General features: G+C 39.7%; 1 protein-coding gene across 15 annotated transcripts in view; it reads right to left on the bottom strand.

Moving 5' to 3' along the window:
- The window catches only part of VAV3 (vav guanine nucleotide exchange factor 3), a 645,240-nt gene continuing 617,276 nt past the window's right edge, over positions 1-27,964 (bottom strand). For 13 of the 15 annotated variants that reach the window (XM_055584919.1, XM_055584920.1, XM_055584918.1 and 10 more), the window contains 3 exons: positions 23,843-23,972; positions 2,145-2,296; positions 1-1,489 (listed from right to left, as the gene is read on the bottom strand). In XM_055584919.1, coding sequence (XP_055440894.1) covers positions 1,448-1,489; positions 2,145-2,296; positions 23,843-23,972 — 324 coding nt within the window. In that variant the 3' untranslated portion in view covers positions 1-1,447. Of the gene's footprint in view, positions 1,490-2,144; positions 2,297-13,437; positions 13,683-23,685; positions 23,705-23,842; positions 23,973-27,964 lie in introns of those variants that run through there. The other 2 variants (XM_055584913.1, XM_055584914.1) reach the window with 2 other exon arrangements.

Raw genomic sequence — 27,964 nt, 5'->3', positions numbered from 1 at the left:
ATGTTCCTAATTTGGCTCTATGCAGTTAATGCTTCTAATGTTTTCTGTAGACACTGAGTCTTGTCAGAACATGACTTTTGCTATGGAGAAAATATTTCATCAGGAAAGGGCCAAGTTAGTGTCTTAACTTGATTCTCTTGACTGGGCACTCTGTACATCCCAGGAAAAATGTACTTAGACTCCTCATATAAACAGTGAAGACTTGGTCAAATAAATGCACTGCAGACTTCTCTTCCCACCAGTTAATACACACCCAGAAATGGACTCAGATGGGAAGAGCCTCAGTGAGTGCTGGGAGCCCACAGTGGATAAGATCAGAAACGGAAAAGTCTAGTGACTCTCCTTTATGTCCCCGAAATGCATAAAGGACCTTAATGTGCTTTCCTTCAGAAATCCTCAACGAGGTTGTTTGTGCTACTATAAATACATCAGGAAAATGTGGGAATCAGCATGTATGTCCCAGGTCTTTTTCATTTGGGCAGGGGAGTCGGGGAGGAGGAAAAGGCATATGTTAATAATGTTGCTTCTCTGAAATGACTTACTATAAATCATAGTCGTTGGTCTGTTTATGTAAACAATGGCACCTTAACTCAGGTTACTTGTAACTACCTAAAAAAACATACCCAGCCAAGATTATCTCATAAAGTGAAGTACTACATTTTCTAAAATAACCCTATGAAATCATGAAGGTTGTTAAGATTTAACATGAAGATACTCTTTTATCCACTTTTGGGGGTATGTCTTCTTATGAAAAAGTTTGCAAATATAATCAAGATTATATTTTCAAATGAATAATTGACTCCTCCCTCCCACATGTCACTTACTAAAGCCAAGTTGAGCATTTGCCTCTTAAACTTTCACATGAGGAACACCGGTGGTAGTGGGGGGGGGGCGGTGGGTAAAAGTGTTTGCCAGGCAATGAGTCACCTTGCCGGGCAATTTAAGACAAGTAATGCTGGACCTTTTCAGTAAGCTGCCCCACTGGCAGAACTCCCATTTTTCTTCATGCTGAAGAAAGCAAAATTAAACTTCTGCTTCTTTGTACCATCAAAAATTCTGGAGAATGGCACAGGAGAAGAAAGTAAATACACATTAAACATTTACTAATGGCTGGCATTCATGACGTCTGACTGGAGAAATAGAAAGAAACATGAACCAATGTGCTTTCAGGGCTTTCTGGGGGAAGAAAGCTTTTGGCTTTGCCCTGGTCCCTGACGATGACAGACGGGCAGGCTGTTTCTTGCATAGCTCTAGGCGAGCCATTAATCTGTCAGTACCAGCATCTTTAGAAATCCCAGCATTAAGACTTAGGAGGGGAAAGAGAGGGAAGATGTTGAATAGCCAGAAAGGCAGCTTTTTAAACACTTGAGTGAATTCATAATGCTGTACAGGCTGCTGTTAATCCCTTCTCTGAAGTTCCTGGCGCAGTGCAACGCTGGACGGGAAGTTATTCGTCCTCTTCCACATACGTGGATGGGAACCAGCCCACCTAAAAAGGAAAAGCAACCAACACAGCAATGTGACTCTAGCCAGCACTTCAAAAGGCTCTACAAACAGAGCATTTCATTTTCATAACACCCAGAATTAAGCTGGGGTTTAATGCCCACTGCAGATGAAGAGGATTGGTTTAAACTGCTCCTAAAAGCCCAATAGAGTGAGTGGTAGAAAGGGTGGAATAAAATACGCTTCAACAGTGTTCTAATCTGCGAGGACACAAATATGTAAATTAAGGGGTTCTACTACTTAATGCTCTCTCTCTCTGCTATAGAACAGGATATAAAGACAGAGGGCCTATGCCTGCTCTTTCTAATTTAGATCAGTGGCTCTCACAGATATTTTGTGCTCCACATAAAGCTGATGCTCTAGACTTAAAAAGAAGTTTACAGACTCAAAAGAACTGACATGCTCTTAAACCCTTTTCCCAATAGGAAGCCATCAAATTTGCCTAAGTAAACTTTATGTCAGTATCCTAGTCATGCAATGCATTTTTCTGGAGTCCCTGATTTCAGTAAGGACCACCACCCATGTGGAGCAGGACTCGGGGTGCCAACTGTAAGGTGGTGTAGGGGCCCCCCCATCATGGGTGCCGGTGGCTGCCCAGCCCCCTCCATTTACATGATGGTCACACTGAGAGGGACGCTCACCCTGCCGTTTACTTCTCCTCTCCACCAGCCGTTCGCACTCATCTTCGTGTAAATCTTCACCACATCTCCTTTCAGCAGGGACAGTTCTCGCATATCTCTGGCACAGAAGTCATACCGAGCAATAGCGATGCCCAGCACCTTTGGACTTAACACTGCAAAGAAATGATGGGGCGTCAGAATGGCTTTGCACTTTACCAATCATAAGAAGCTAGTCAGATGGATGCTATAGATGCTATCAAGATGCACAGCCGTGATTTCATTACAGACTAGTGACGATGGCAGAGGGCCTTGAAAGCAGCAGAACTGCTGTTTCAATTCAGTCAGCGGCAGTCAGGCTCACAAAGTTTAAAGACTCATTATTCGGTGTTCATGTTCTTCATAGGAACTTCCAAACAGGGACTAGTTTTTGTAGTTTGGTGGGAAAAAAGGTTAATATCTAAGTTACTATCTAGGGTGACAGAATCTCAAATAACTAGCATAAATTTCCTATTGATAGCATAGTAATCCATTTTTAACTAAAACGTCTATGGAAAAGCTTCACATTTTTATCTTGTAAGCTTCTCAACTAAGACTCAAAACAATCAACTTTTTTTTTTTTTTGCTCTGAAAGGCTCCTACTGAATCCATGTCATCACTTCTAGTCAAATGGCATCTCCTCCCCGCAAATAGCCTTTTTTTTTAGTTAAATTTATTTAGAGACAGTTACTCTTTTATATATAATTTCACTTGCGAAGAAGCTTAAATCATGTTTCATAGAAAAAAATAATAAACACCATCCATGTATCTTCTTTGTTTCAAACAAATCTTAATAGAACTGTCCTGGTGGCTCAGATGGTATAGAAAATCTTTACTGAAGTACATAACCAAAAACAAGATTCCGGGTGTTCGCCTCCTCTACTTAGATTTTTTTTCAATGGTAGGAGAGGAGCTAACCTCTTCTTTGCCCTCACCTGCCTGTCCTGAAAGGAAAATTCAGTTCAAGCTAGACATCTGTTCATCTCTGGTGTTTCAGAACACATTTCATATTAACATCTCTACCTGTTGCTCCTTGGGGTTATATAGTATTTTCAATGATATTTTCAGTGATTCTGAGAATCACTCACCTGGGATTGGTGAACTTTATAAACCTTAAATGGTAGAGAAACTGAAGTATAAGAGAGGAAAAAAACCATGGGCAGTGCCATACGTCACATTTTTAGCAGCTCCCAGAGCCTAGGCAGCTACAGTTACGACTGTCACCCTGGAAAAGCGTGCCTCTTGGACACTGGGGTCTCTGGCCTATTTTCCAGAGCTTTGCAATGATAGAAATTTTTTAGTCTCCAGGTGTCCATCATAAGATAAACGAATGGCAATGCTGTAGATTTCAGAACTGTAAAGGGAGCAAAAATAGGTCATTTTATTTTACTGTTCGGACACAAACCACTTTAATAGTTTCCTTACTGAAAACCGTCCCATTACTGGGGCACTACTCTTAAGAGTCGTGCACATAAAAACACCCCAGTGATGGAAAAACCCATCATCAGCTTAACTGTGCGACCTTGTACAGTTCTCTTAACCCCTCTGGGCCACATTCTTCTCACCTATAAAATGAAAGGTCTATACCAGATGACTTGTAAGGGCCTTCTAGTACTATATTTTATTATTCCATTGGGATTTACAGGTTAATTTTTAAAAACCTGTAAGAAAACATACTTTATTCAGTCGTCATGTACTCCCTACATGTCACGTAAACAGCCCTTACATTCTCTGGCTAATGACAGAAATTAAGACTAGAATGCCCTGCACAAGCAGATGAACAGTCATCCTTCAAAGCAATGTGAACTAAATTCTGTTCTTATATTTGGAGATAAAGTTGGGATTTTGGTCATATTTATTTTCTTAATGGAAACACATGAACACTGGCTTTTCCCAACTGAAATTTCTGATCCTCAAGAAAACTGGTTTTATAAAGCACTTCATTCTCCCTTTATACTTTCACCTCTCAATTCTTTCCAACTGATGAAAGAAAAAATGTCTTGCTGAAATATAACATGAGCACACACATAAAACTAGAGGATGGGAATGTCAAGACAAACGATGACTTGATGACAGAGAAAAGGAGAGTGCATGGTGGGAAATATGACTGGAGGGGCTGCTTGTGAGGAAATGTATCTATATGAGAAGCCATACACAGAAGTCAAAATACTTGCAAACAAAAGCAAGTTGAAAAGACATATAAAAGCAGTAAAGCAGTACCTGACCAGAAAGGAGTGGAAGAAGGGGGGACAAAGCTGTAGTCTGGTGGAGTTACAAAAGAAAACCCACAGAACAAAGAAGGGGCTTAGAGAAGGAAAGAAAAAGAGAGAAGCAAAGAGCATTTAGGTGTTGGCAAAACATATCTTGACACAGCTATTTCGTTGTCTATAACCTTAAGAAAATTTTTTTTCTTTTTTTTTAAATTTTATTTTTAAATTTTACATAATTGTATTAGTTTTGCCAAATATCAAAATGAATCCACCACAGGTATACATGTGTTCCCCATCCTGAACCCCCCTCCCTCCTCCCTCCCCATTCCATCCCTCTGGGTCGTCCCAGTGCACCAGCCCCAAGCATCCAGTATCGTGCATCGAACCTGGACTGGCAACTCGTTTCATACATGATATTTTACATGTTTCAATGCCATTCTCCCAAATCTTCCCACCCTCTCCCTCTCCCACAGAGTCCAAAAGACTGTTCTATACATCAGTGTCTCTTTTGCTGTCTCATACACAGGGTTATTGTTACCATCTTCTAAATTCCATATATATGCATTAGTATACTGTATTGGTGTTTTTCTTTCTGGCTTACTTCACTCTGTATAATAGGCTCCAGTTTCATCCACCTCATTAGAACTGATTCAAATGTATTCTTTTTAATGGCTGAGTAATACTCCATTGTGTATATGTACCATAGCTTTCTTATCCATTCATCTGCTGATGGGCATCTAGGTTGCTTCCATGTCCTGGCTATTATAAACAGTGCTGCGATGAACATTGGGGTACACGTGTCTCTTTCCCTTCTGGTTTCCTCAGTGTGTATGCCCAGCAGTGGGATTGCTGGATCATAAGGCAGTTCTATTTCCAGTTTTTTAATGGAATCACAGATAAATAGCCTGGAGGCAAGGATTGAGAAGATGCAAGAAAGGTTTAACAAGGACTTAGAAGAAATAAAAAAGAGTCAATATATAATGAATAATGCAATAAGTGAAATTAAAAACACTCTGGAGGCAACAAATAGTAGAATAACAGAGGCAGAAGATAGGATTAGTGAATTAGAAGATAGAATGGTAGAAATAAATGAATCAGAGAGGATAAAAGAAAAATGAATTAAAAGAAATGAGGACAATCTCAGAGACCTCCAGGACATTATTAAATGCTACAACATTCAAATCATAGGGGTCCCAGAAGAAGAAGACAAAAAGAAAGACCATGAGAAAATACTTGAGGAGATAATAGTTGAAAACTTCCCTAAAATGGGGAAGGAAATAATCACCCAAGTCCAAGAAACCCAGAGAGTCCCAAACAGGATAAACCCAAGGCGAAACACCCCAAGACACATATTAATCAAATTAACAAAGATCAAACACAAAGAACAAATATTAAAAGCAGCAAGGGAAAAACAACAAATAACACACAAGGGAATACCCATAAGGATAACAGCTGATCTTTCAATAGAAACTCTTCAAGCCAGGAGGGAATGGCAAGACATACTTAAAATGATGAAAGAAAATAACCTACAGCCCAGATTATTGTACCCAGCAAGGATCTCACTCAAGTATGAAGGAGAAATCAAAAGCTTTTCAGACAAGCAAAAGCTGAGAGAATTCTGCACCACCAAACCAGCTCTCCAACAAATACTAAAGGATATTCTCTAGACAGGAAACACAAAAACGGTGAATAAATTCGAACCCAAAACAATAAAGTAAATGGCAATGGGATCAGACTTATCAGTAATTACCTTAAACGTAAATGGGTTGAATGCCCCAACCAAAAGACAAAGACTGGCTGAATGGATACAAACACAAGACCCCTACATATGTTGTCTACAAGAGACCCACCTCAAAACAGGGGACACATACAGACTGAAAGTGAAGGGCTGGAAAAAGATTTTCCATGCAAATAGGGACCAAAAGAAAGCAGGAGTAGCAATACTCATATCAGATAAAATAGACTTTAAAACAAAGGCTGTGAAAAGAGACAAAGGTCACTACATAATGATCAAAGGATCAATCCAAGAAGAAGATATAACAATTATAAATATATATGCACCCAACACGGGAGCACCGCAGTATGTAAGACAAATGCTAACAAGTATGAAAGGAGAAATTAACAATAACACAATAATAGTGGGAGACTTTAATACCCTACTCACACCTATGGATAGATCAACTAAACAGAAAATTAACAAGGGTCCTAAATTCTTGTATTGCTGGCAAAACAGCATTTGAATGCCTGGAGATAAGAGTGTAAAAAAATGTGTCTCCCTAGGAAAGCATGGACTTAAATCTAGATGTAAGCAATGTCAGAATAAAGTATTTGATAAAGATATTTTGCAAAATGGTTTAACCTATAAAACATTTATGCCCACAGTGAGACTATATCCACCTATTTCTACACACACATACAGATAGACGTTTTCTACATCATACTCCTCCAACTGTACCAAGACGTTACTGTAAGAATTATTGGTAGGTGCATATCCTGGAATGGAATTGAAACAGCTGAGTAACAGTGACATTCAAATGGGAACACTGAGGGATTATAACCTCCCATTCCTTTTACTTCCTTGCCTAAAATTCATTCACCACCTAGTACTATAGAGAGCCTGGTGCTAGTATATCACCTTATTCCAGGAAGCTTAAGAGCAAGAACTTTTATTCATATCTGTATCCACTGAGATAATATTAAAAATCTATGTTGAGACCTTTTTCATTAAAAGAATCATTTGCAAACTGCATGCCTTAGTTTAGGGCCTAACTTTCCTCCTTCCTCAAATACTTTCAACTCCTTATTAGCACAGACGGAGAACATTGCTCAGAGAGACCATCACAGCCAGGTAGGTGTCTCTGGTTAATTTCATATGATACCTGGCATTCAAATGGGCTAATGTTTATGGAACATTAGCAAATAAGTGGCTCATAGTCTAGGGACTTGATAGTTCTCATTAGGAGTTATTTAAAGTACAGTCAAATATTAACTCTTCCAAGTTAAAACTTGAAATACTGACATTTTCTAATAGAAACAGAAGCTATTGGCATAACCATTATAAACTGACTGGCAAATCACTACTGAATATTATTCAGTTCTGAGACTTGACTGAGAGGACAGAGCCACAGAAGTATGTCAATTAAAAAAGGAACACAGTGTTCACAGTAGAATAAAAAGTACTAGTGAACTGGTATTGACACACATATTTCTGTTGTCAAGGTTAACTTAGCATTGCTTTAAAATGTTATGCTCTCCCTTGATTAGACTATTCATGTTCATGAGCAAATGAAAATCCACTTGATTTTCAATAACATTTGAAATTTGTACACTGCAGAGACCAAGCTCAATCAACACTTGTCCTTAAGGTATTGAGTATCAAATCAAGGTATTTTTGAACTACCACTTAATTATCCATCATTTGTATAACTGAAGATGAGGCTAAGCATTTGGTAATTATTCTCTGGGGCAGGAATTACCTAATGCTGAGCCTTTAGTTGGAACAACCACAGGTATTCACACTCATTTATGTTAACAAAAAAAAAGTTATCAGTAAAAAATATCAGATAGTTTTACCAACGGTACCATCATCAACACAGTTGTCCCTGAGTTTGGGCCCAGTGGCCTAGAGATTTTCCTGAAGAACTATGTCCTTATGTGGACCCACTGTGAAGGATCCAGGAACTCCTTTTACCAGGATCATCTACAGATGGCCTAGCAACAGAGAACATGTTGAGAATTTAATGAATATTTAAATAAAAACCTGGTTTTATTTTGGAACCTAGTCATGTCTTCTTAGACTTGCAGAAACATTCATAGACATAGTATCAAATATCTGTTCCCCCAATCTCTCTCAAATACACAGTGTTTATTCTGTATTTTATATATTGTCACTGAAGAAACTAATTCAGGTTGGTTGAATTCTGACAGTAACCTAGCAGGACATTCTGACACATCAGATGTGGGATGGAATAGCAAGAGAATATTCTACAATGACTGTAAGGTTTTTGGCTTAAGCAACTGGAAGATTGGAGTTTGTTTTTTTTAGGGAAGTACTCAAATGGAGCCTAAATTCTACTCACAGCACTATCTAAGATGAGTGATTTCTGTATCTCAGCATCAACTCTCTCTTCACTATATATAATATTGGTTTTACTTAATTGAATGCTGACATCTGGTAAATGGACAAATCTCCTCTAACCTAAAATTCAAAGATATGACAAGGAATACTTAAACTTATTATGAATATAAACAGCTACTTGGTATTCAATACTGCACAATCTAAATATATAAAGCCATTAACGAGAAAAACTGAGTATAATAAGGCCCTATTGTTATGGAAAATGAGATCATTTGACATTTCGGGGGACTTCAGATAATTTATAGGCATCTAGTTTACCAAGATGTGAACTTTATTCTAAATGCTCTTTAAGACAGAGCATCAGACTTCAGAAGAGCTTACAAATTAGTGAAGAGAGAGTTGATACTGAGATACAGAAATCACTCATCTTAGTGCTGTGAGTAGAATTTAGGCTCCATTTGAGTACTTTCCTAAAAAAAAAAAAAACACCCAATCTTCCAGTTGCTTAAGCCAAAAACCTTAGTCATCTTAGAATATTCTCTTGCTATTCTATCTCACAGCTGATGTGTCAGAATGTCCCTCTGGGTCACCGTCATAATACTGGGTTGGCCAAAAAGTTCGTTCAGGTTTTTCCATAAGATATTATATAAAAACCTGAATGAACATTTTGAGTGAGTGAGTGAGTGAAATTGCTCAGTCGTGTCCAACTCTTTGTGACCCCGTGGACTGTAACCCACCAGGCTCCTCCGTCCATAAGTTTCTCCAGGCAAGAATACTGGAGTGGGTTGCCATTTCCTTCTCTAGGGGATCTTCCTGACCCAGGGATCAAACCCGGGTCTCCTGCATTGGAGGCAGACACTTTAACCTCTGAGCCACCAGGGAAGCCCCACATTTTAGCTAACCCAATATATCACCTGTCTGGATGCGTGTTGGTCCAGGCTGCCAAACTGCTGCATAAGCCTCCTGACTGGTCTTCCTGTTTCTACACTGTTGCTGTGCTCATGTGCTCAGTCGCTTCAGTCTATTCTTGGCAATCCTATGGACTGTACCCAGGCAGGCTCCCTTGAACAATCCTATTACAGTCAGACCACGTTTCCCCTCTGTTTAAATCCTTCCAATGGCTTCCCATTTGTTCCAGAGTAAAAGCTAAAGTCTTCCACAGCTGCACATAGGCTGATCTGCTCTCTGTCTCCATCTCTGCTGCTCTGTTCACAATGCACACGTCATATATGTGCCTTCCTTTGCACTGGCTCCTCTGTGTGCACTTCCTTGAGTTTTTATTCAACAGTTACTTTCACAATGAGGCCTACCCCAATGGCCCATAAAAGAGCCATGGACACATGCCAGTTGTGCCATGTGGTACAGAGAAAAACCTGAGATTATTGCGGGGGGTGGGGTGGGGAGTGATATACAAGCAAAGAAGTAGTTAGAGGGCACACAGTCCCCTAAATTCCCACCGTCCTACTGTTGACGATGAGCATGGAAGTTCTGCCAGTGTCATGGTCAAAGTTCAGTAGCCTGCTCTTCAGATGGATTAGGGTATTTATGTGAGTTTATAATAGTAGAAACTCCCCGTTTACTATGGACCAGATATTTGTGACCCCCTCACCATCCCCCAAATTCATACGTTGAAACTTAATGCCTCATGTGATGGCGCTAGGAAGTGAGGCTTTGCGGAGGTGCTTAGGTCATGAGAATGAAGCCCGTGTGAGTGGGATTAGTGCTCTTATAAAAGCAATCCCACAGAGCTTCCTCATTCCTTTCCACCAGCTGAGGGTACATGGCACCTTCTGTGAACCACAGAGCAGGTCATTACCAGATACCAAATCTGTCAGCATCTTCACCTTGAACTTTCCAACATCCAGAAGCATGAACCATACCTTTCTAGGGTTTCTAAGACACTTGGTCTATGGCATTTTGTTACAGCAGCCCAAAGAGACTACCGCACTGGTCATCCAAGTGACCTTGTTAGAAAGGGGAGCTTGTGAAGCCAGCAGCTGTTCTACTATGAAGAAAATTCAAAACTGCTGAACCAGCTTTCTACTAAACAACCTAAAGGAAGAAAAACGAATCTCTAGTTTTGTTCTTCATCACCTGACCACCTCAGTTAAAATCATAAACCACTCCCAGAACCCCTGAGTAGCATTACACTGTTAAATTATTTTTCCAAAACACTCACCAACTTCTAGTATCAGTTCAGTTCAGTTCAGTCACTCAGTCATGTCCGACTCTTTGCCACCCTGTGGACTGCAGCACGCCAGACTTCCCTGTCTATTACCAACTCCCGGAGCTTGCTCAAACTCATCCCCATCAAGTCAGTGATGCCATCCAACCATCTCATCCTCTGTCATCCCCTTCTCCTCCTGCCTTCAACCTTTCCCAGCATCAGGGTCCTTTCCAATCAGTCAGTTCTTCGTGTCAGGGGGCCAAAGTACTGGAACTTCAGCTTCAACATCAGTCATTCCAATGAATATTCAGGACTGATTTCCTTTAGGATGGACTGGTTGGATCTCCTTGCAGTCCAAGGGACTCTCAGGAGTCTTCTCCAACACCGCAGTTCAAAAGCATCAATTCTTCAGCGCTCAGCTTTCTTTATGGTCCAACTTTCACATCCATACATGAGTACTGGAAAAACCATAGCTTTGACTAGATAGACCTTTGTCGGCAAAGTGATGTCTCTGCTTTTTAATATGCTGTCTAGGTTCATCATAGCTTTTCTTTCAAGAAGCAAGCATCTTTTAATTTCATGGCTGCAGTCTCCTCTGCAGTGATTTTGGAGCCCAAGAAAATCAAGTCTGTAACTATTACCATTGTTTTCCCATCTATTTGCCAGAAGTGATGGACTGTATGCCATGATCTTTGTTTTTTGAAAGTTGAGTTTTAAGCCAGCTTTTTCTCTCTCCTTTTTCATTTTCATCAAGAGGCTCTTTAGTTCCTCTTCACTTTCTGCCATAAGGGTAATGTCATGTGCATACCTGAGGTTATCAATATTTCTCCCAGCAGTCCTGATTCCAGCTTGCAGTTCACCCAGCCCAGGATGATGTACTCTACTTATAAGTTAACTAAGCAGGGTGACAATATACAGCCTTGACATACTCCTTTCTCAATTTGGAACCAGTCTGTTGTTCCATGTCCTGTTCTAACTGTTGCTTCTTTACCTGCATACAGATTTCTCAAGAGGAAGGTCAGATGGTCTGGTATTCCCATCTCTTGAAGAATTTTCCACAGTTTGTGGTGATCCACACAGTCAACGGCTTTGGTGTAGTCAATAAAGCAGAAGTATATGTTTTTCTGGAATTCTCTGGCTTTTTCTGTGATCCAGTGGATGTTGGCAATTTGATCTCTGGTTCCTCTGCCTTTTCTAAATCCAGATTGAACATGTGGAAGTTCTTGGTTCATGCATTGTTGAAGCCTATATTGGAGGATTTTGAGCATTACTTTGCTAGCATGTGAGATGAGTACAATTGTGTGGTAGTTTGAGCATTCTATGGCATTGCCTTTCTTTGGGATTGGAATGAAAACTGACCTTTTCCAGTCCTGTGGCTCCTGCTGAGTTTTCCAAATTTGCTGGCATATTGAGTGCAGCACTTTCACAGCATCATCTTTTAGATTTGAAATAGCTCAACTGGAATTCCATCACCTCCACTAGTTTTGTTCATAGTGATGCTTCTTAAGGCCCACTTGACTTCACGTTCCAGGATATCTCGCCTTAGGTAAGTGATCACACCATCGTGATTATCTGGGTCATGAAGATCTTTTTTGTACAGTTCTGTGTATTCTTGCCACATCTTTTTAATATCTTCTGCCTCTGTTAGGTCCATACCATTTCTGTCCTTTATTGAGCCCATCTTTGCATGAAATGTTCCCTTGGTATCTCTAATTTTCTTGAAGAGATCTCTAGTCTTTCCCATTCTGTTGTTTTCCTCTATTTCTTTGCATTGATCACTTAGGAAGGCTTTCTTATCTCTCCTTGTAAAACTCTGCATTGAGATGGATATATCTTTCCTGTTCTCCTTTACCTTTCACTTCTCTTCTTTTCACAGCTATTTGTAAGGCCTCTTCAGACAACCATTTTGCCTTTTTGGCCTTTCTTCTAGTAAACTATATAATTTATTTTTATCTATTATCCACTGTCCCCACTACCATGTGAGTTCCACAAAGGCACAGACTTGTCTTTTTTTTTTTTTTCCACCATGGTATATCCCCAGTAATTTGAACAATGCTCATCCTGCAGTAGGCCCTCAATAAAGATCTGTTTTTTCAAATTTATTTTTAATTGGAGGATAACTGTTGTGCTGGTTTCTGCCATGCAACAACATGAATGAGCCATAAGTATACAGATGTCCCCTCTCTCATAATTCTCCCTCCCACCCCACCCCCACATCCCACCGCTCTCGTGTTACCACCACCCTGGTGTTACCGAGCACCAGGCTGCTCCCCTTGCGGTATGGCGGCTCTCGCCTAGCTGTCTGTCTGGCATATGGTAGTGTGGATATGTCAGTGCTGTTCTCGCAGTCTGTCCCACCCTCTTCTCCCCACGCCATGACCACAAGTCTGTCCTGTACGTCTGTGTCTATTCCTGCCCTGCAAATAGGTTCATCAGTACCGTTTTTCTGGATTCCATATATATGTGTTAAGATCTGTCAAATGAATGAATGTGGGGACTGTGGGGCTTAATGGTGAGACTGTAATAGCTAAAGAAGAGATGAGGAAAGAAGTTCTTTAAGAACTTCCCTATGAGGGAGAACAATGAAGAAAAAGAGGGAAAATTAACTGGGGAAGATGGAGCTTTGGATAGAAAGACGGAGCTCCGAATAGGAAAAGATTTGAATGAGCAAGTTAGCCAATCCTGAAATGCTTGTGCTCAATTCTTAAAAATTTGAAGGTATTCATAGCAGCGTGGCCAGGATGGTGACAAATTTGGCAACCATGTATATGACAAGGGGTTGATAAATCTGAGTAGTTTATTGAAAAAGAAATACGGCAAGGAAGGGAACAAAGCACATCATATGAAAAGTTATCGAGGTAGAGTCTGTATATAGTGTATTTAACTTGGAGTAGCTTTGAAGAGACAGGCAGGCTTCCCAGGTGGCACTAGTGGTAAAGAATACGCCAGCCAATGCAGGAGACACAAGCTTGATCTCTGGGTCAAAGGAGGGCTCTGGAGGAGGGCATGACAACCCTCTCCAGTATTCTTGCCTGGAGAATTCCATGGACAAAGAAGCCTGTGGGGGGCTAAAGTCCATAGGGTTTCATGAGTCAAAGAGATAACTAATGATGGTAAATAGCTACAATAAGTCAAGTTTCTGGAACAAAATAAGCATTTTAAAAATTTTGTTCAAAAAATAATTAGGTGCTTTGTGTAGTTGTGGACATAAAGTCACCTGAGTATAAGTGAAACCTGAAGATGGCTCAGAAATGTCTCAAAAGATATTTGCTTTAAAAAGCCTCTACCAGGGTTGACATGAAGTCTGAGAAGCCTCCATCCTAGAATCCCCCTGCATTGCCCTGTTGTCAGCTGTTAAGCTAGCATGTAACACCCAAGGGGTATGTGTGGTAGAGTGTCTGATGCAAGTGGAGTCTTAAAATATTGACTTAAAGCTGTGAATGAAATGAAACCTTGACCAAGTTTGTATTCAACTTCTCATGCTATGAGGAAAGGTGAGAGTTGCAGAGTTAATACTGGCTCCCTTATGCAGATCTGGAATTCAGCAGGGAAAGCTGGACACTGGTCATATATATGAGGCAAAAAAGAGCTCTAGCATTGTTCCTCAAAGCTAGGAGCCTAATCCAAATTTTAGCGAGGGGAAAGAAAAAAAAATAATTCTTCTCAGTTTATGTTTGTTTAAGAGGAGAGAGACCAGAAAAACCAAAGCCTTGGGTCAGGCTGCCACATGAGGATACCATAGTCAGTTGGGGAGCATTACACATACTGAGAGCAGTTTTAACTTTAGAAAATAAGGTTTATAGAAAGAACGGTATACAAAATGAGACATGTTAAAACATATAGACTGCTTTTTGAGCTTTGAAACACGAAAAAAGATAGCATTGAGTGCGGTTACTTGTATCTGTAGAATTTCAGTCTGTAAGCTATAGATTTCTGAAGTGACCCTGGGTCCTGGCTGCTGCTGCTGCTACTGCTAAGTCGCTTCAGTCGTGTCCGACTCTGTGAGACCCCATAAATGGCAGCCCACCAGGCTCCGCCGTCCCTGGGATTCTCCAGGCAAGAACACTGGAGTGGGTTGCCATTTCCTTCTCCAACGTGTGAAAGTGAAAAAGTGAATGTGAAGTTGCTCAGTCGTATCCGACTCTTAGTGACCCCGTGGACTGCAGCCTACCAGGCTCCTTCGTCCATGGGATTTTCCAGGCAAGAGTACTAGAGTGGGGTGCCATTGCCTTCTCCGGGGTCCTGGCTACTAACTGTTAAAGCTATCAAGTTCAGGATAAAAATGCCTTACAGTAGCTAGTAAAGCTCCTGATAAAAGTAAATAAAAAAGGGAAGCCCAACATGACCTAATAATGAAGATGTGCGGCTGTAGTTGATCAGTTGCCCAAGAACAGTAAATTCTGTGGATGTGATCGACATCCTAAGGAAAAGAATATAAAAAATGTCAGCAATATGTTGGAACCACCTTAGCCCAAGAAAAAAGTGTGTATTTTGCACTTCCCATGTGCCAGACATTGTTCTAAGTACATCACATATTTAACTCTCTTAAAGCACATAATGCAAACATTGCATATGTTGAGACACTGATACAGAGTTGCAGGATCAGATAAACTAGGGAAACTGGTCGATTTGCTATATCATATAAGCAGCACTTCTGGTATATTTATTTAACCAATGAAACGTTCCCTGGATGTTTCTCATGGGGCTGGCAGTTCATGAGTCACTAGGCTGGAGACATTAATATATGTGAAAGGTGTTTATATAGTATTCTGTTAAAAATTAAATTATTAAATATCAGAATTACTAAGTTCTTATTCTGTATCAAGTATATTTTATAAGACTTCAGACAATCACTCATGTAGGTTATTGGGGAAACTTTCATTGGCTAGAAGTATCCTCTCTCAGGAAGACCATGCATTTCACTGTAGGAAAGTTACAAGCCATTGAATACACTTTGCAGTATTAAGGTAATGTTTCCCTTCTAATTCCCTATCCATTGACTATCTGTCTACCCTAATAATGCAAAGTCTTCTGATAACTCCAACAAAAAAAGAAAAGGATGGAAAAATTTGGGGAAAAATTTAAAATTAGTACTGTGAGATTATAGTGAGTTGAAGGGTGCCTCACCCCCACCCATCCCTCATCCTTCCACTGCCCTCAACCCCTGTAAAAGTTATGTCCACCTAAAACCTGTGAATGTGATCTTATTTGGAAAATACGTTTTTGAAGTTATAAGTTAAGGATCTCAAGATGAAATCATCCTGTGTTAGGATGAGCTGTAAATGAAATAAGTTTCTTTACAAAAGAAGAGAAAGGGAGATGACCCACAGAGGAGAAGGTGATGTGACCACAAGGCAGAGACTGGAAGTGCTGTCTATAAGCCAAGGGACACCAAGGACTGCCAGTGGCCATCCAGAAACTAGGAGGGAGGCATGCAGTGAATTGTCCCTCAGAGACTCCAGCAGGAACCAACCCTGCCAACATTTTGATTTCAGACTTGTGGCCTCCAAAACAGGAAATTTCTGTCAATATTAATCCCCTCAATTTATGATAATTTTTATGGCAGTTCAAGAAGCTATTTTATGAGATTAAAACAAATATTTAAATTACCAGCATAAAATGAGATTAAATCAAAGTCACATCCCACGTGACCAAGGAAAAAGAAGATGAAAGACTGAGGATAAAATTAGGAGATCAGAATATGAGTGGGTAAATATGGGTATGTTGAACTACAAGGGCAAGAAGTTAAAAACTCAGTGGATGTTTGAGGAGTTAGTATAAAGGAGATAAATATTATCCACTATTAACACTGTGACAAAACTAATAAATAGGCTACGATATTAGGATATTTAAAGAATTATCAGGAATAAGCAAGTTATGTTACAGTGAGTTAAATAAATATGAATGATACAAATTCTCCAAGTTTCCAAAACACTGGCTAAAATGAAGTTTAAGCACCTTGTCAGATGGCTAATAGAATCACAGAGATACCTGCGTGAAAGGAAAGCAACCGCACTAGGAAGAAGCAGGCTTGGCTCTGGCTTTTACTTTTTCCTGCAAGCTCACTTGTACGGTCCCAAAGACCCAGGAAGCCTTTGTCAATTTTTGAAGAATTGCTATAAGATTTGTCATAGCTTCAAAACGATCGAGCTGTTCTATATTTGTTTTTAAACCCACTCATCTTTCCCAGTTTTTTCAAATAACATAGTGCTTTAATACCCGCTATGTTTCCCAAAGACCTGAGGCTCTGACTTCACTCACTTAGCCCTTCCTAAACACGTGTTTTATGAGAGCTGCTGTGCAACGTGCAATTTGAGAATAAGAAGCAAAGGAACCTGGTTTCCAAGGCTTTAGGGAGCAATACACTTGAAATTGCTAAACCTATATAAAAACAATACTATTAATATATATTCTATGGAAACTGTGAGATGAAGTATGAATGATTCATAACTCTTATCTTCAACCCCAACCACTCTTCTTAGTATCAGCTGCCTACTGAACCACTGAGTATGCACAGATACTAAAAATTTGTGCAAAACTGAATATATTACCTTCTCCTTTGTATGTGTTATATCCCTTTTGTTTCTTGGTCAGGCCATCGTTTCACCATTTGGGTCATCTAAGGCAGATACTTGTATATCACACATGTACTATTTCTACCTCAATTCCTTTATCCAGTCAATTCAATCTCCAGATTATATCTAAATCAGCCCATTGTCTTGCTCTACTGTCTTTATTCAACCTCCATCATCCCTCCCCTGGACATCTATGGAATTTTCCTCACTCCTTTCTTCTGTCCATGCCTCTCTACAAGCCATTCTCACAGAGTAGGCAGTGATCTTTCAAAACAATGTAAATCAGTTCATATCATTTTCTGCTTATAATGCTCCACTACATTTTCATAGTACATATTAGAATCCACTCACTTTGTTCTAAACATTTGGCCCCCTTCTAATTCTTTAAATGTGTCAAGTTATTTCCTGTTAATGTCCTTCACACAAACTGCTTTTTCACTCTGGTGTTTCCCTACCCTTCAGTAACCCACACCCTGCCAACTGTCTGTAGATCTTATAAATTTCACCTAGATGCCACTTCTTCAAAATGTCCTTCCCTGACCTTACAGGTTAAACAGGTCCTCTTGCCATACCCTTTCACCTGTGCATCTGCTTCACAAGACTTAGGAGAATTTGGTGGCTCAGATGGTGAAGGATCTGCCTGCAATGCAGGGAGACGGGGGTTTGATCCCTTGGTAGGGAAGATCCCATGGAGAAGAGAATGGCAACCCACTCCAGTATTCTTGCCTGGAGAATTCCATGGGCAGAGGAGCCTGGCAGGCTACAGTTCTTGGTGTCGCAAAGAGTAAGACACAACTGAGCCACTAACACACACACACACATGAAGTTATTTGTTTTACGTTTGTTCGGTGGCATTAATGGTAAAGAACCCATTTGCTGACGCAGGAGACTTAAAGAGACACAGGTTCAATCCCTGGGTTAGGAAGATCCCCTGGAGGGAGGGCATGGCAACCCACTCCAGTCTTCTTGCCTGGAGAATCCCAAGGACAGAGGAGCCAGGCGGGGCTATAGTCCATAGTGTTGCACAGAGTCAGACACAACTGAAGCGACTTAGCAGCAGCCCTGTCCATCTTATTCACTGTCATATTTAGCATCCAAAACAGAACTTGGCACATAGTGTTGAATAAATATTTGTTGACTAAAAGAACGAATGAATGAATAAATAAATACAATATGGTCACAGGTAAAGAAGAGATGGCTTCAAGTACAATGTACTCAGTACTCTACACATCCTAAAATTAGTGCACCAAGCTCCCCCTGCTCCTGGACCAGGCGGAAGAGGAGAATGCTGACATTTTCCTCCAATTCTGTTAGTTCTCTTCAGCTAAAGGCACCATCTCTAAATTTTATTACTTCTAAAATAATTCAGATGTAAAAAATGCAAGAATAGTACAAAGAATTCTAATTTTTTTTCCACTCAAACTCCTCAAATGTTAATATTTTACATTTGTTTTAAGCTCTTTAGTTTTCCTGAACTATTTTATAATATGTTCCAGATGTAATGCCTTTTATCTCTAAATATTTCACTGTTGTTGTTTAATTGCTAAGTCCTGTCCTACTCTTTTACCAAGGCTCCTCTGTCCATGGGATTTCCCAGGCAAGAATACTGGAGTTGGTTGCCATTTCCTTCTCTTTTCTTTCCAGGGGATCTTCCCAACTCAGTCTCCTGCATTGGCAGGCAAATTCTTCTCTTACACAGAAACAAAAAATTACTAATCTAGAAACATTAAAAATGTGTTAATTGTCCCATATGTGTCCTTTATAGTAAAAAAGAAAAAAAGGAAAATAATTCCAGGTGTAAGATTCAACCTGTTGTGTCTAGCTGTCATGTTTCATTAGTCTCCTTCAGTCTAAAACAATTCTGCACTCTTTCTCTGTCTTTCGTGACACTGATGTTTTTGAAGAGTAGGGGCCAATTATTTTGTAGAATGTCATTGAATTTGGGTTTATCTGATGTTTCCTCATGATTAGATTCCAATTGTGGACCCTGGAGGGCAGGAATACCACCAAACTGGTTTGCAGCCTTCTCAAGAGCATCACATTAGGAGGTACATGGTATCAAGTTGTCCCATCATTGGTGATGCTAATTTTGATCACTTTTATGGTTTTTCTACTGTCCCTTTTGTAATTAACAAGTTCTTGTGATGAGAAACTTTGAGACCAAGTAAATATAGTGGTAACCAACAATTTTTTTTAAACATTAACCAACTCTGTGGCCCAACTAATCTTCCATTTACTTGGGAAAATACCTAAGGTCTATTAATAAGTTATGAAATAGCTAATTGTGCAACTTTCCCAAGTATAATGGTCCATTACCATTCTACCTTACCTCCTTTCTTCACGTGTACAAAGAAAGAAACCTAGGAGCTGCTTTTGAAAGAACATAATAAAATATCTAATCTCATTCCTTATTCATCAGATGAGAAAGCTGGGGCCCAGACAGGCTAAGTGACTTGCCTAAGGTCAGACAGCTTACTCAGTAGCAGCCCTGAAAATAATTAAGTGCTCACAGTATAGCAAGAAAGGCAAAAAGTCAACTCAGTATATACAAGCCCTAAGGGTACACCTGCAGCAGTCTGTGACCATTTTTGGAAAGTAATGAGATTCTTACAGAGATCCACAGGACCACACAGAACATCTTCCACGGGGCCATTGCATGAGGGGTCTCTAGGGAAGCACAAGAGTTCACTGCTGTGCCCAAGTTCTCTTTGTTCTCTTCCTTCCTCTCTCCAACTCTAGCAGAAACACTCAAGTCATTGCAAAGGCAGAAACAGTCTCACAGTCCTAGGACAGAGCATTGCCTACTCCTGGTGGCTCAGAGGTTAAAGCGTCTGCCTGGAATGCGGGAGACCCGGGTTCAATCCCTGGGTTGGGAAGATCCACTGGAGAAGGAAATGGCAACCCACTCCAGTACTCTTGCCTGGAGAATCCCATGGAGGGAAGAGCCTGGTAGGCTACAGTCCATGGGGTCGCAAAGAGTCGGACATTACTGAGTGACTTCACTCACTCACTCACTCACCTAGAAATGCTATAGGCTCCTTGTTCAATACTCTGGATATCTGTTTAATTCTAAGTAGTATCTTTATATCGGAGAAGGCAATGGCACCCCACTCCAGTACTCTTGCCTGGAAAATCCATGGACAGAGGAGCCTGGAAGGCTGCAGTCCATGGGGTCACTAAGAGTCAGGAACGACTGAGCGACTTCCCTTTCACTTTTCACTTTCATGCATTGGCGAAGGAAATGGCAACCCACTCCAGTGTTCTTGCCTGGAGAATCCCAGAGATGGGGGAGCCTGGTGGGCTGCCGTCTCTGGGGTCGCACAGAGTCGGACACGACTGAAGCGACTTAGCAGCAGCAGCAGCAGTATCTTTATATATGTTATTTTGAAATTACATGAAGTAGGCCTGTCATAATCTTACCCTATATTACACATTTGAGAATAGTTTTTAATTTGCCTAAGAAGATTCTAACCTAGGGGCTTCTGAGATGGCACTAGTGGTAAAGAACCCGGCTGCCAGTGTAGGAGAGATAAGAGACACGAGTTTGAGGCCTGGGTCAGGAAGATCCCCTAGAGGAGGGCATGGCAACCCACTCCAGTATTCTTGCCTGAAAAATCCCATGGACAGAGGAGCCTGGCGGGCTATAGTCCATAGGGTTGTAAAGAGTCAGATATGACTGAAGCGACTTAGCAGACATGCATGCATTCTAACCTAGGCTAATACAGAAACAAGCAGCCTCTTCTACAATGCCCCGGGTCTTTCTTTTCCAAGGTGACTATGTATTTAAGAGAAAAATAATAATAAGTAGCAGGCACCGGGAGCTGGAGCTCCAATCTTACCCAGAACACAGGTGGTCCTTGTCTGTGGCTTGTCTGCTCTGCTTTCTCCATTACTCAGAAGGAATGGAGACACCATGCCCTGTCCAAGCCAATGTCCCCCAGTATTTACTACTTCTTCATAAAAGTTATTCTGAGATGATATTTAGCAGTACACCCAAAGCTATGAACCAGAGGTAATGACTCTAAAGATATCCTACACAAACTTTCTATACAGAGTATGTAGAGTTTCCTCTCTACCACTTCTTGAGAGGCACATGTATAAAAACAGAAGCGACGCTTTAATTGAGTCCACCTTTAATCAGGACTTGGCATAAAATGAGCAAGGGATATTTTAAAAAATCATAAAAACAAAGATGTAAGTTGCTATGAGTTAAAACTAGTAATTAAACTATTAGAAATACAGGGAAACCTTTGCTGTGTTGGAAGAGGAGGGCCCGGTACCTGTGGGGCGAGCAGCAGCCACAGTGGAAATGCAGAATCAGCAGTAGCTCAGCTGACTTCTGTGTGTGTTTACCATGTTATCAGCACTCTGCTCAATGCTATGTGTACAGCACCTCATTTAATCCTCAGAATGATCTTAGTGTTCCTCTCATTCCATACAAAGTTAGCATCAAGCGAATAAAACATTGGGATAATATAAATCTAATCTAAGATTATAATCCCGCTCTATGGTAACAACTGAATAATCCTGGAGTGTAAGATCTTGGAGACCATGGAGAAATTATTGCTGACTGACGCACCAACTCACGCCCTCACTTCTTTCTGGTCACTTTGGGAGTGAGATCTTTGCTCCTCATCCTATATAGAAACAGGACTTGTCAGAGCCTCCTCATTAAAGTACAAGCTCCATAAGGTCAGGGCCTTTGTATTCTCGACTATTTCCCATACCTAGAACACTGCCTTGTCTGTGGTAGGTGATTATTGTATGTTGAAGGAATCAATAACTGAATAATAGGTGGACAAAGGCTAGCTGTAACAAAGATTAAATTTTAAATGAATGATTCTCTTTTACTTCTCAATTATAAATGGGTTCTTATATCATGACTTGCCAGAGTCTCTTAAAAAGACTGGGCTTACAATGTTTGAACTCATGACTCTAAAAATCTTCCTGTAGCTGGCATGGATGTTCATAATCATGCTGTTGGATATGCTGTAAAAGAGAAGAGTCTGTATCTCCATCCCTAGTGACTAAACAAGTTTAAGCATTAAATATTTAGTTAAACACTAAACAAAAATTTAAAGTAGGCAACTTCATTTGCTGTTGAACAGTATTCTCTGAGCAACTACACGTGTCCAGCACAGGAAGTGCCGGTGCTTTCCCTGACTGCCAGCCCCTCTCACCTGGACTTTCTGAAACCAAGTGAGCGACTCAAACAGGCTTTGTAGTGTAGCTGACCTCCTTGGCAACTTTTATTATCTTCTGCTACCGGAAAGGCAAACTAAAAGAACTGAAAATTATACTTTTCATGTAGGGAAAATGTCATAACCCTGGTAAATTTTTAAGGAATTTTGTAGAAAATTTGTTTTCTTTTCCCTTTTTGAGGGAAAAGTTCCATTTCTGAATTAGCAAAAATTATGGCCTATATGAGTGTCTAAGGTAATTGGGTAACAGAGGGCTAAAAGCATAGAAAGATAAATTTTAACGTGTTTACAGTTTCAACAAAAAAGTGTGCTCTGACTACTCTCATTGGACAAGCCTGTTAATTTATCACTGATCTCTGTGAAGAGAACAGCTATTAAGTTATTCAAATTAAAAAAAAAAAAACTGTCAGTTGATGTGACAAATTACTTGTATATTTACTTTATGGAAGTGCTATGAAATTTTACTGGTGGTGTTACTGCCCTGAGCATTATTTGTTTCCCTTTCAGTTTCTGCTTTTAGGAAAAAAAAGGTAAAATTATATTACCTGATGCAAATTCTTTTTCAAACACTACAGATATTCTCATTTTGATTAGGCTAAACATTCTGAGGGCAATAAAATCGTATTCCTTTTTCTCTAAAACAGTTTTATTAATACTTTTTAAATGCTATTAAAATAAGGGAATGAAATCAGTTTATTCACAGCATTTTTTCATCATAGTGTTCTCTTTATACACTGTGTCTACTAACAGGAAGATTATATGACAGTAAATGATGAGAAAAGTTTTTGACTTGAACTCGCATTCAAATTATAATTGGGGACATATGTATAATTATGGCTGATTAGCACTGCTGTATGGCAGAAACCGACACAACAGCATTAGAACAATTTTCCTCCAATTAAATTTAAAGATACTTTTGGTTTGTATGCTAATCTCTGTGATTATGTGTGGCACAGTGCTCATTCCAAAAGTGCCTAATGTATACCTTTAAATATTGGAATCAGGGGAAACATGCTTTTAGTTACTTCAGAGTTCCAAAAGTAATCATTGAACTGGAATCGATAAGCAGACTTGGGGTACAAGGTTAGATGGAGTCTTGCTTAAATCCTGTTAATCAAACAGGATTGTGACCATAAATATGTGTCAGTTAAAAAAAGTTTGGCTAATATAAAAGTCATGGAAAAGTACAAAACTTACATATCAACATACCCTTCATCTCTGATGGATTTGACACAAATATGATTTTTAATTGGCACAAAGAACTAAATCTAGGCATGTTCATAAACCTGTTGGTCCATCTGATTCTACTTTGCTCTGGAAAAAAAAAATTCCTTGTTAAATTCATCAGCGTATAAATTGGTTCTATTTCAAAATTGAAATGAAGATGTTCAATGTTATCATGCCTTCAATCCTTAGGTGTCAGCAAATTGTATTCTAAATTACAATACTCACAGCTGATGCCTGCTCTATTACCCCTCTGTCCAGTTGAATGTTCTGGCTCCTTGTATGGAAACTGCAGAGTTGTATCCAAGGTTCTGAATCCTTCTTTAAGAGAATGATGCTTGTAGTACTCCACAAGTTCCTTTAGGAGAAAAGAATCAAACACACAAACTCCTTGACACATAATGATATGCAATGAAGGGATAATCAAGTTAATGCTAAATTTTCCATAAGCCCCCTGGTGCCTCAGTAGTAAGGAATCTGCTAGCCAAAGGTTCGACTCTAGCCTGCCACAGGCTTCCCTGGGTCAGGAAGATCCCTTGGAGAAGGAAATAGCAACCCCTTCCAATATTCTTGCCTGGAAAATCCCATGGACAGAGAAGCCTCGCGGGCTATAGTCCATGGGGTCGCAGAATTGGACATGACTTAGTGACTAAACATGTTACAATAAGTAAATGGTAACCTCTCCCTGCTTCCTGGTGTACAAGACACACAACTAGTAATTGTCCTTGTTACCCAGGCCATTTATAACCTGAGTTACCCCCCATTGTTACTCAATATCCTGTTAGTCTTCAGTTGGATGTAGTAAGTAAAAAGAAGCCATAATAAACCTCAAACTCAGAACAGAAATTCTTGTTCTTACTTATGAAATACTTTATTTTTGTTTAGGGAGGCAAGAGCTGTTTTATGAATATATAGTAATCTATAGTTTCCTGCATTTTCTTTCAACATAGCAGAAAAACAAACTTGATCCTAAATATGCTTTTCCACTGTAAACCAAAGTTGATAAACCACAAATATTGCTTGCTTGACATTGCTTCTGGCTTACGAGGAAGTGTTAGTGACCTTCTCTTAGCTCTGTATGTCACCTCGTACTCACAGAAGTCAATAATGTAGTTCTTTCCAATTTTCTCTTATACCTAATTTGCCTTAAATACATCCAAGCCTAATATAATAACCACCCACCATCTTTCATACTACGACCTCAGAATATTTCTTTTGCGATGTCAGTTTCACAGATTCTGCACAAATCTTAATCCCTCTACTTTAAACAGAAAATTAATAATGGTTAATTCATAATAGAAAATGCATATTATCACTAGATGAGTACCAGTTATGTTTCTTAGAAAAACCTGAAATGAAAAGAAAAGCAAAATAACTTTTAACCTAATTATTCAGTGCTTCTTCTACAGCACTATTATTTAAAACGGTATAAAAGCAACTCATTTCTTAAAAAAAATCACACTGTCATCAACTCAGCCCTTCCATTCAGTGCTTATGTTCAAAGTCCCCCAAACAAATCAATCGAGTCAAAAATCACCTGAAAGAAGAGAAAGAGAATCATCACTGATTTATTTATTATTTATGACCAAACTTGGATGAGTTGTGGGATGTATGGTGTGGGGTGTTCCAGGGATCACAGAGATTATGAAGATCAGGTTCCTAGGCATACCCACCTTGGAAGGAAAGAGAAGGGTTATGGGAGTTTGGAGGCGAGAAGGAAAGAGAGCTTCCTTTTCAGAGTCCAGAGGGAAGGAAGAGGGACGAGTTCATGAGAGGAGGTAGCTTGGCTTAAATTGAATGAAAGTATAATTTCAAAAGCCAAGAAGGATGAAAGGATTATTTTAAGTAGAGCAGACAGGCTGGGAACAGACAAAGATAACAAAGACCATCTTCATAAACTAAAAGCAGCATGGTTTGGTTCAAGTACTGGATAAAGCAAATGGAGAGTCTTCACCTTTCACATCTGTAAAATGGGATAATAAACCATTCACAGACTATAGCAAAGAAGGGATAAAGTATCTAGTACCTGTGAATAATCATGAGAGCCACCATGATCACATGTGCTACATAGTTTTATATAGTGTGTGTGTATATATATATAGTTTTATATAGTATATGTATAGTTTTATATAGTTTCTTACAATCTTCAGACAAGAAACAAGAGATGGGTCTTTTCCCCACTGATGCTCAAGGCTCAGTGAGATTAATCAGCTTGGGCAAGGTTGTATAACTGGTGTCTGGCTCCAAAGTTTCTGCTCCCAACTACATTGTACTATTAGCAAATAGTAACCTGGTAAATGTAAATATGCAAAAAGGGAAGCAGAGGGAAGGACCATTTTCTAAGTATCTTCTTGTTTTCTTAGACCCAAGATGATATGGTTTTACACATGCTATAACTTGAATTTTTTTTTCTTCCATTCTTTCTTCTCTGCTTGGGCCCAGATTATAAGTGTACTTGCTGAAGCAAAGGAGTAGAATCTGACCAACTTAAAAGAAAAAAGCTAAAATATCAGAAGTTTTCAGTTCAGTTCAGTCACTCAGTCGTGTCCAACTCTTTGCAACCCCATGGACTGCAGCACGCCAGGCTTCCCTATCCATCACCAACTCCCAGAGTTTACTCAAACTCGTGTCCATTGAGTCAGTGATGCCATCCAACCATCTCATCCTCCATCGTCCGCTTCTCCTCGCACCTTCAATCTTTCCCAGTATCAGGGTCTTTTCAAATGAGTCAGTTCTTCACATCACGTGGCCGAATATTGGAGTTTCAGCTTCAGCATCAGTCCTTCCAAAGAATATTCAGGACTGATTTCCTTTAGGATGGACTGGTTGGATCCCCTTGCTGTCCAAGGGACTCTCAAGGGTCTTTTCCAACACCACAGTTCAAAAACATGAATTCCTCGGCACTCACCTTTCTTTATAGTCCAACTCTCATATCCATACATGACTACTGGAAAAACCATAACTTTGACTAGATGGACATTTGTTGTCAAAGGAACGTCTCTGCTTTTTAATATGCTGTCTAGGTTGGTCATAACTTTTCTTCCAAGGAGCAAGCATCTTTTAATTTCATGGCCACAGTCACCATCTGCAGTGATTTTGGAGCTCCAAAAAATAAAGTCTGTCACTGTTTCCATTGTTTCTCCATCTATTTGCCATGAAGTGATGGGACCATTTGCCATGATCTTAGTTTTCTGAATGAGTTTTAAACCAACTTTTTCACTCTCCTCTTTCACTTTCATCAAGAGGCTCTTTAGTTCTTCACTTTCTGCCATAAGGGTGGTGTCATCTGCATATCTGAGTTATTGATATTTCTCCCAGCAGTCTTGATTCCAGCTTGTGTTTCATCCAGCCTGGCATTTTGCATGATGTACTCTGCATTAAGTTAAATAAGCAGGGTGACAATATACAGCCTTGATGTGCTCCTTTCCTATTTGGAACCAGTCTGTTGTTCCATGTCCAGTTCTAACTTTGCTTCCTGACCTGCATACAGATTTCTCAAGAGGCAGTCAGGTGGTCTGGTATTCCATCTCTTTCAGAATTTTTCAGAGAGTTTGTTGTGATCCACACAGTCAAAGGCTTTGGTGTAGTCAATAAAGCAGAAGTAGATTTTTTTTCTGGAATTCTCTGGCTTTTTCTGTGATCCAGTGGATATTGGCAATTTGATCTCTAGTTCCTCTGCCTTTTCTAAATCCAGCTTGAACATCTGGAAGTTCTTGGTTCATGCACTGTTGAAGCCTATATTGGAGAATTTTGAGCATTACTTTGCTAGCATGTGAGATGAGTACAATTGTGTGGTAGTTTGAGCATTCTTTGCTATTGCTTTTCTTTGGGATTGGAATGAAAACTGACCTTTTCCAGTCCTGTGGCCACTGCTGAGTTTTCCAAATTTTCTGGCATACTGAGTGTAGCACTTTCACAGCATCATCTTTTGAGATTTTAAATAGCTCAACTGGAATTCCATCACCTCCACTAGCTTTGTTCATAGTGATGCTTCCTAAGGCATTAGAAGTTTATATCCCCAAAATGGCTTCACTGATCAGAATACAGCATTTATATTATGGTGGTTTTAACATGGTTTGCGAAGGCAAGGTCTGGAATTAAATTCTGCTCAGAGACCAATATTATCATTTAAGCTTTTTAAATGCAAAATTTTGTAAGGTCTCTGAAAGAATCGTACAGTTTATCATTTGCATCAGCAACACACTTCTCTTAGTTTTATCATTGAACTGAGTGAGTGTGTTCTTTAGAAAAAAATGTGAAAATAAACCTGAAAGTAATCATAAGCCAATAACTTTAAACTTTAATGTATTTGAAATTGTTGTAAATGTTATAAGTAATTTGTTATAAGTA

The sequence above is a fragment of the Bubalus kerabau genome, chromosome 6 (assembly GCF_029407905.1).
Source record: "Bubalus kerabau isolate K-KA32 ecotype Philippines breed swamp buffalo chromosome 6, PCC_UOA_SB_1v2, whole genome shotgun sequence".
NCBI lineage: Eukaryota > Metazoa > Chordata > Mammalia > Artiodactyla > Bovidae > Bubalus > Bubalus kerabau.
This window is presented reverse-complemented; position numbering and strand designations above follow the sequence as displayed.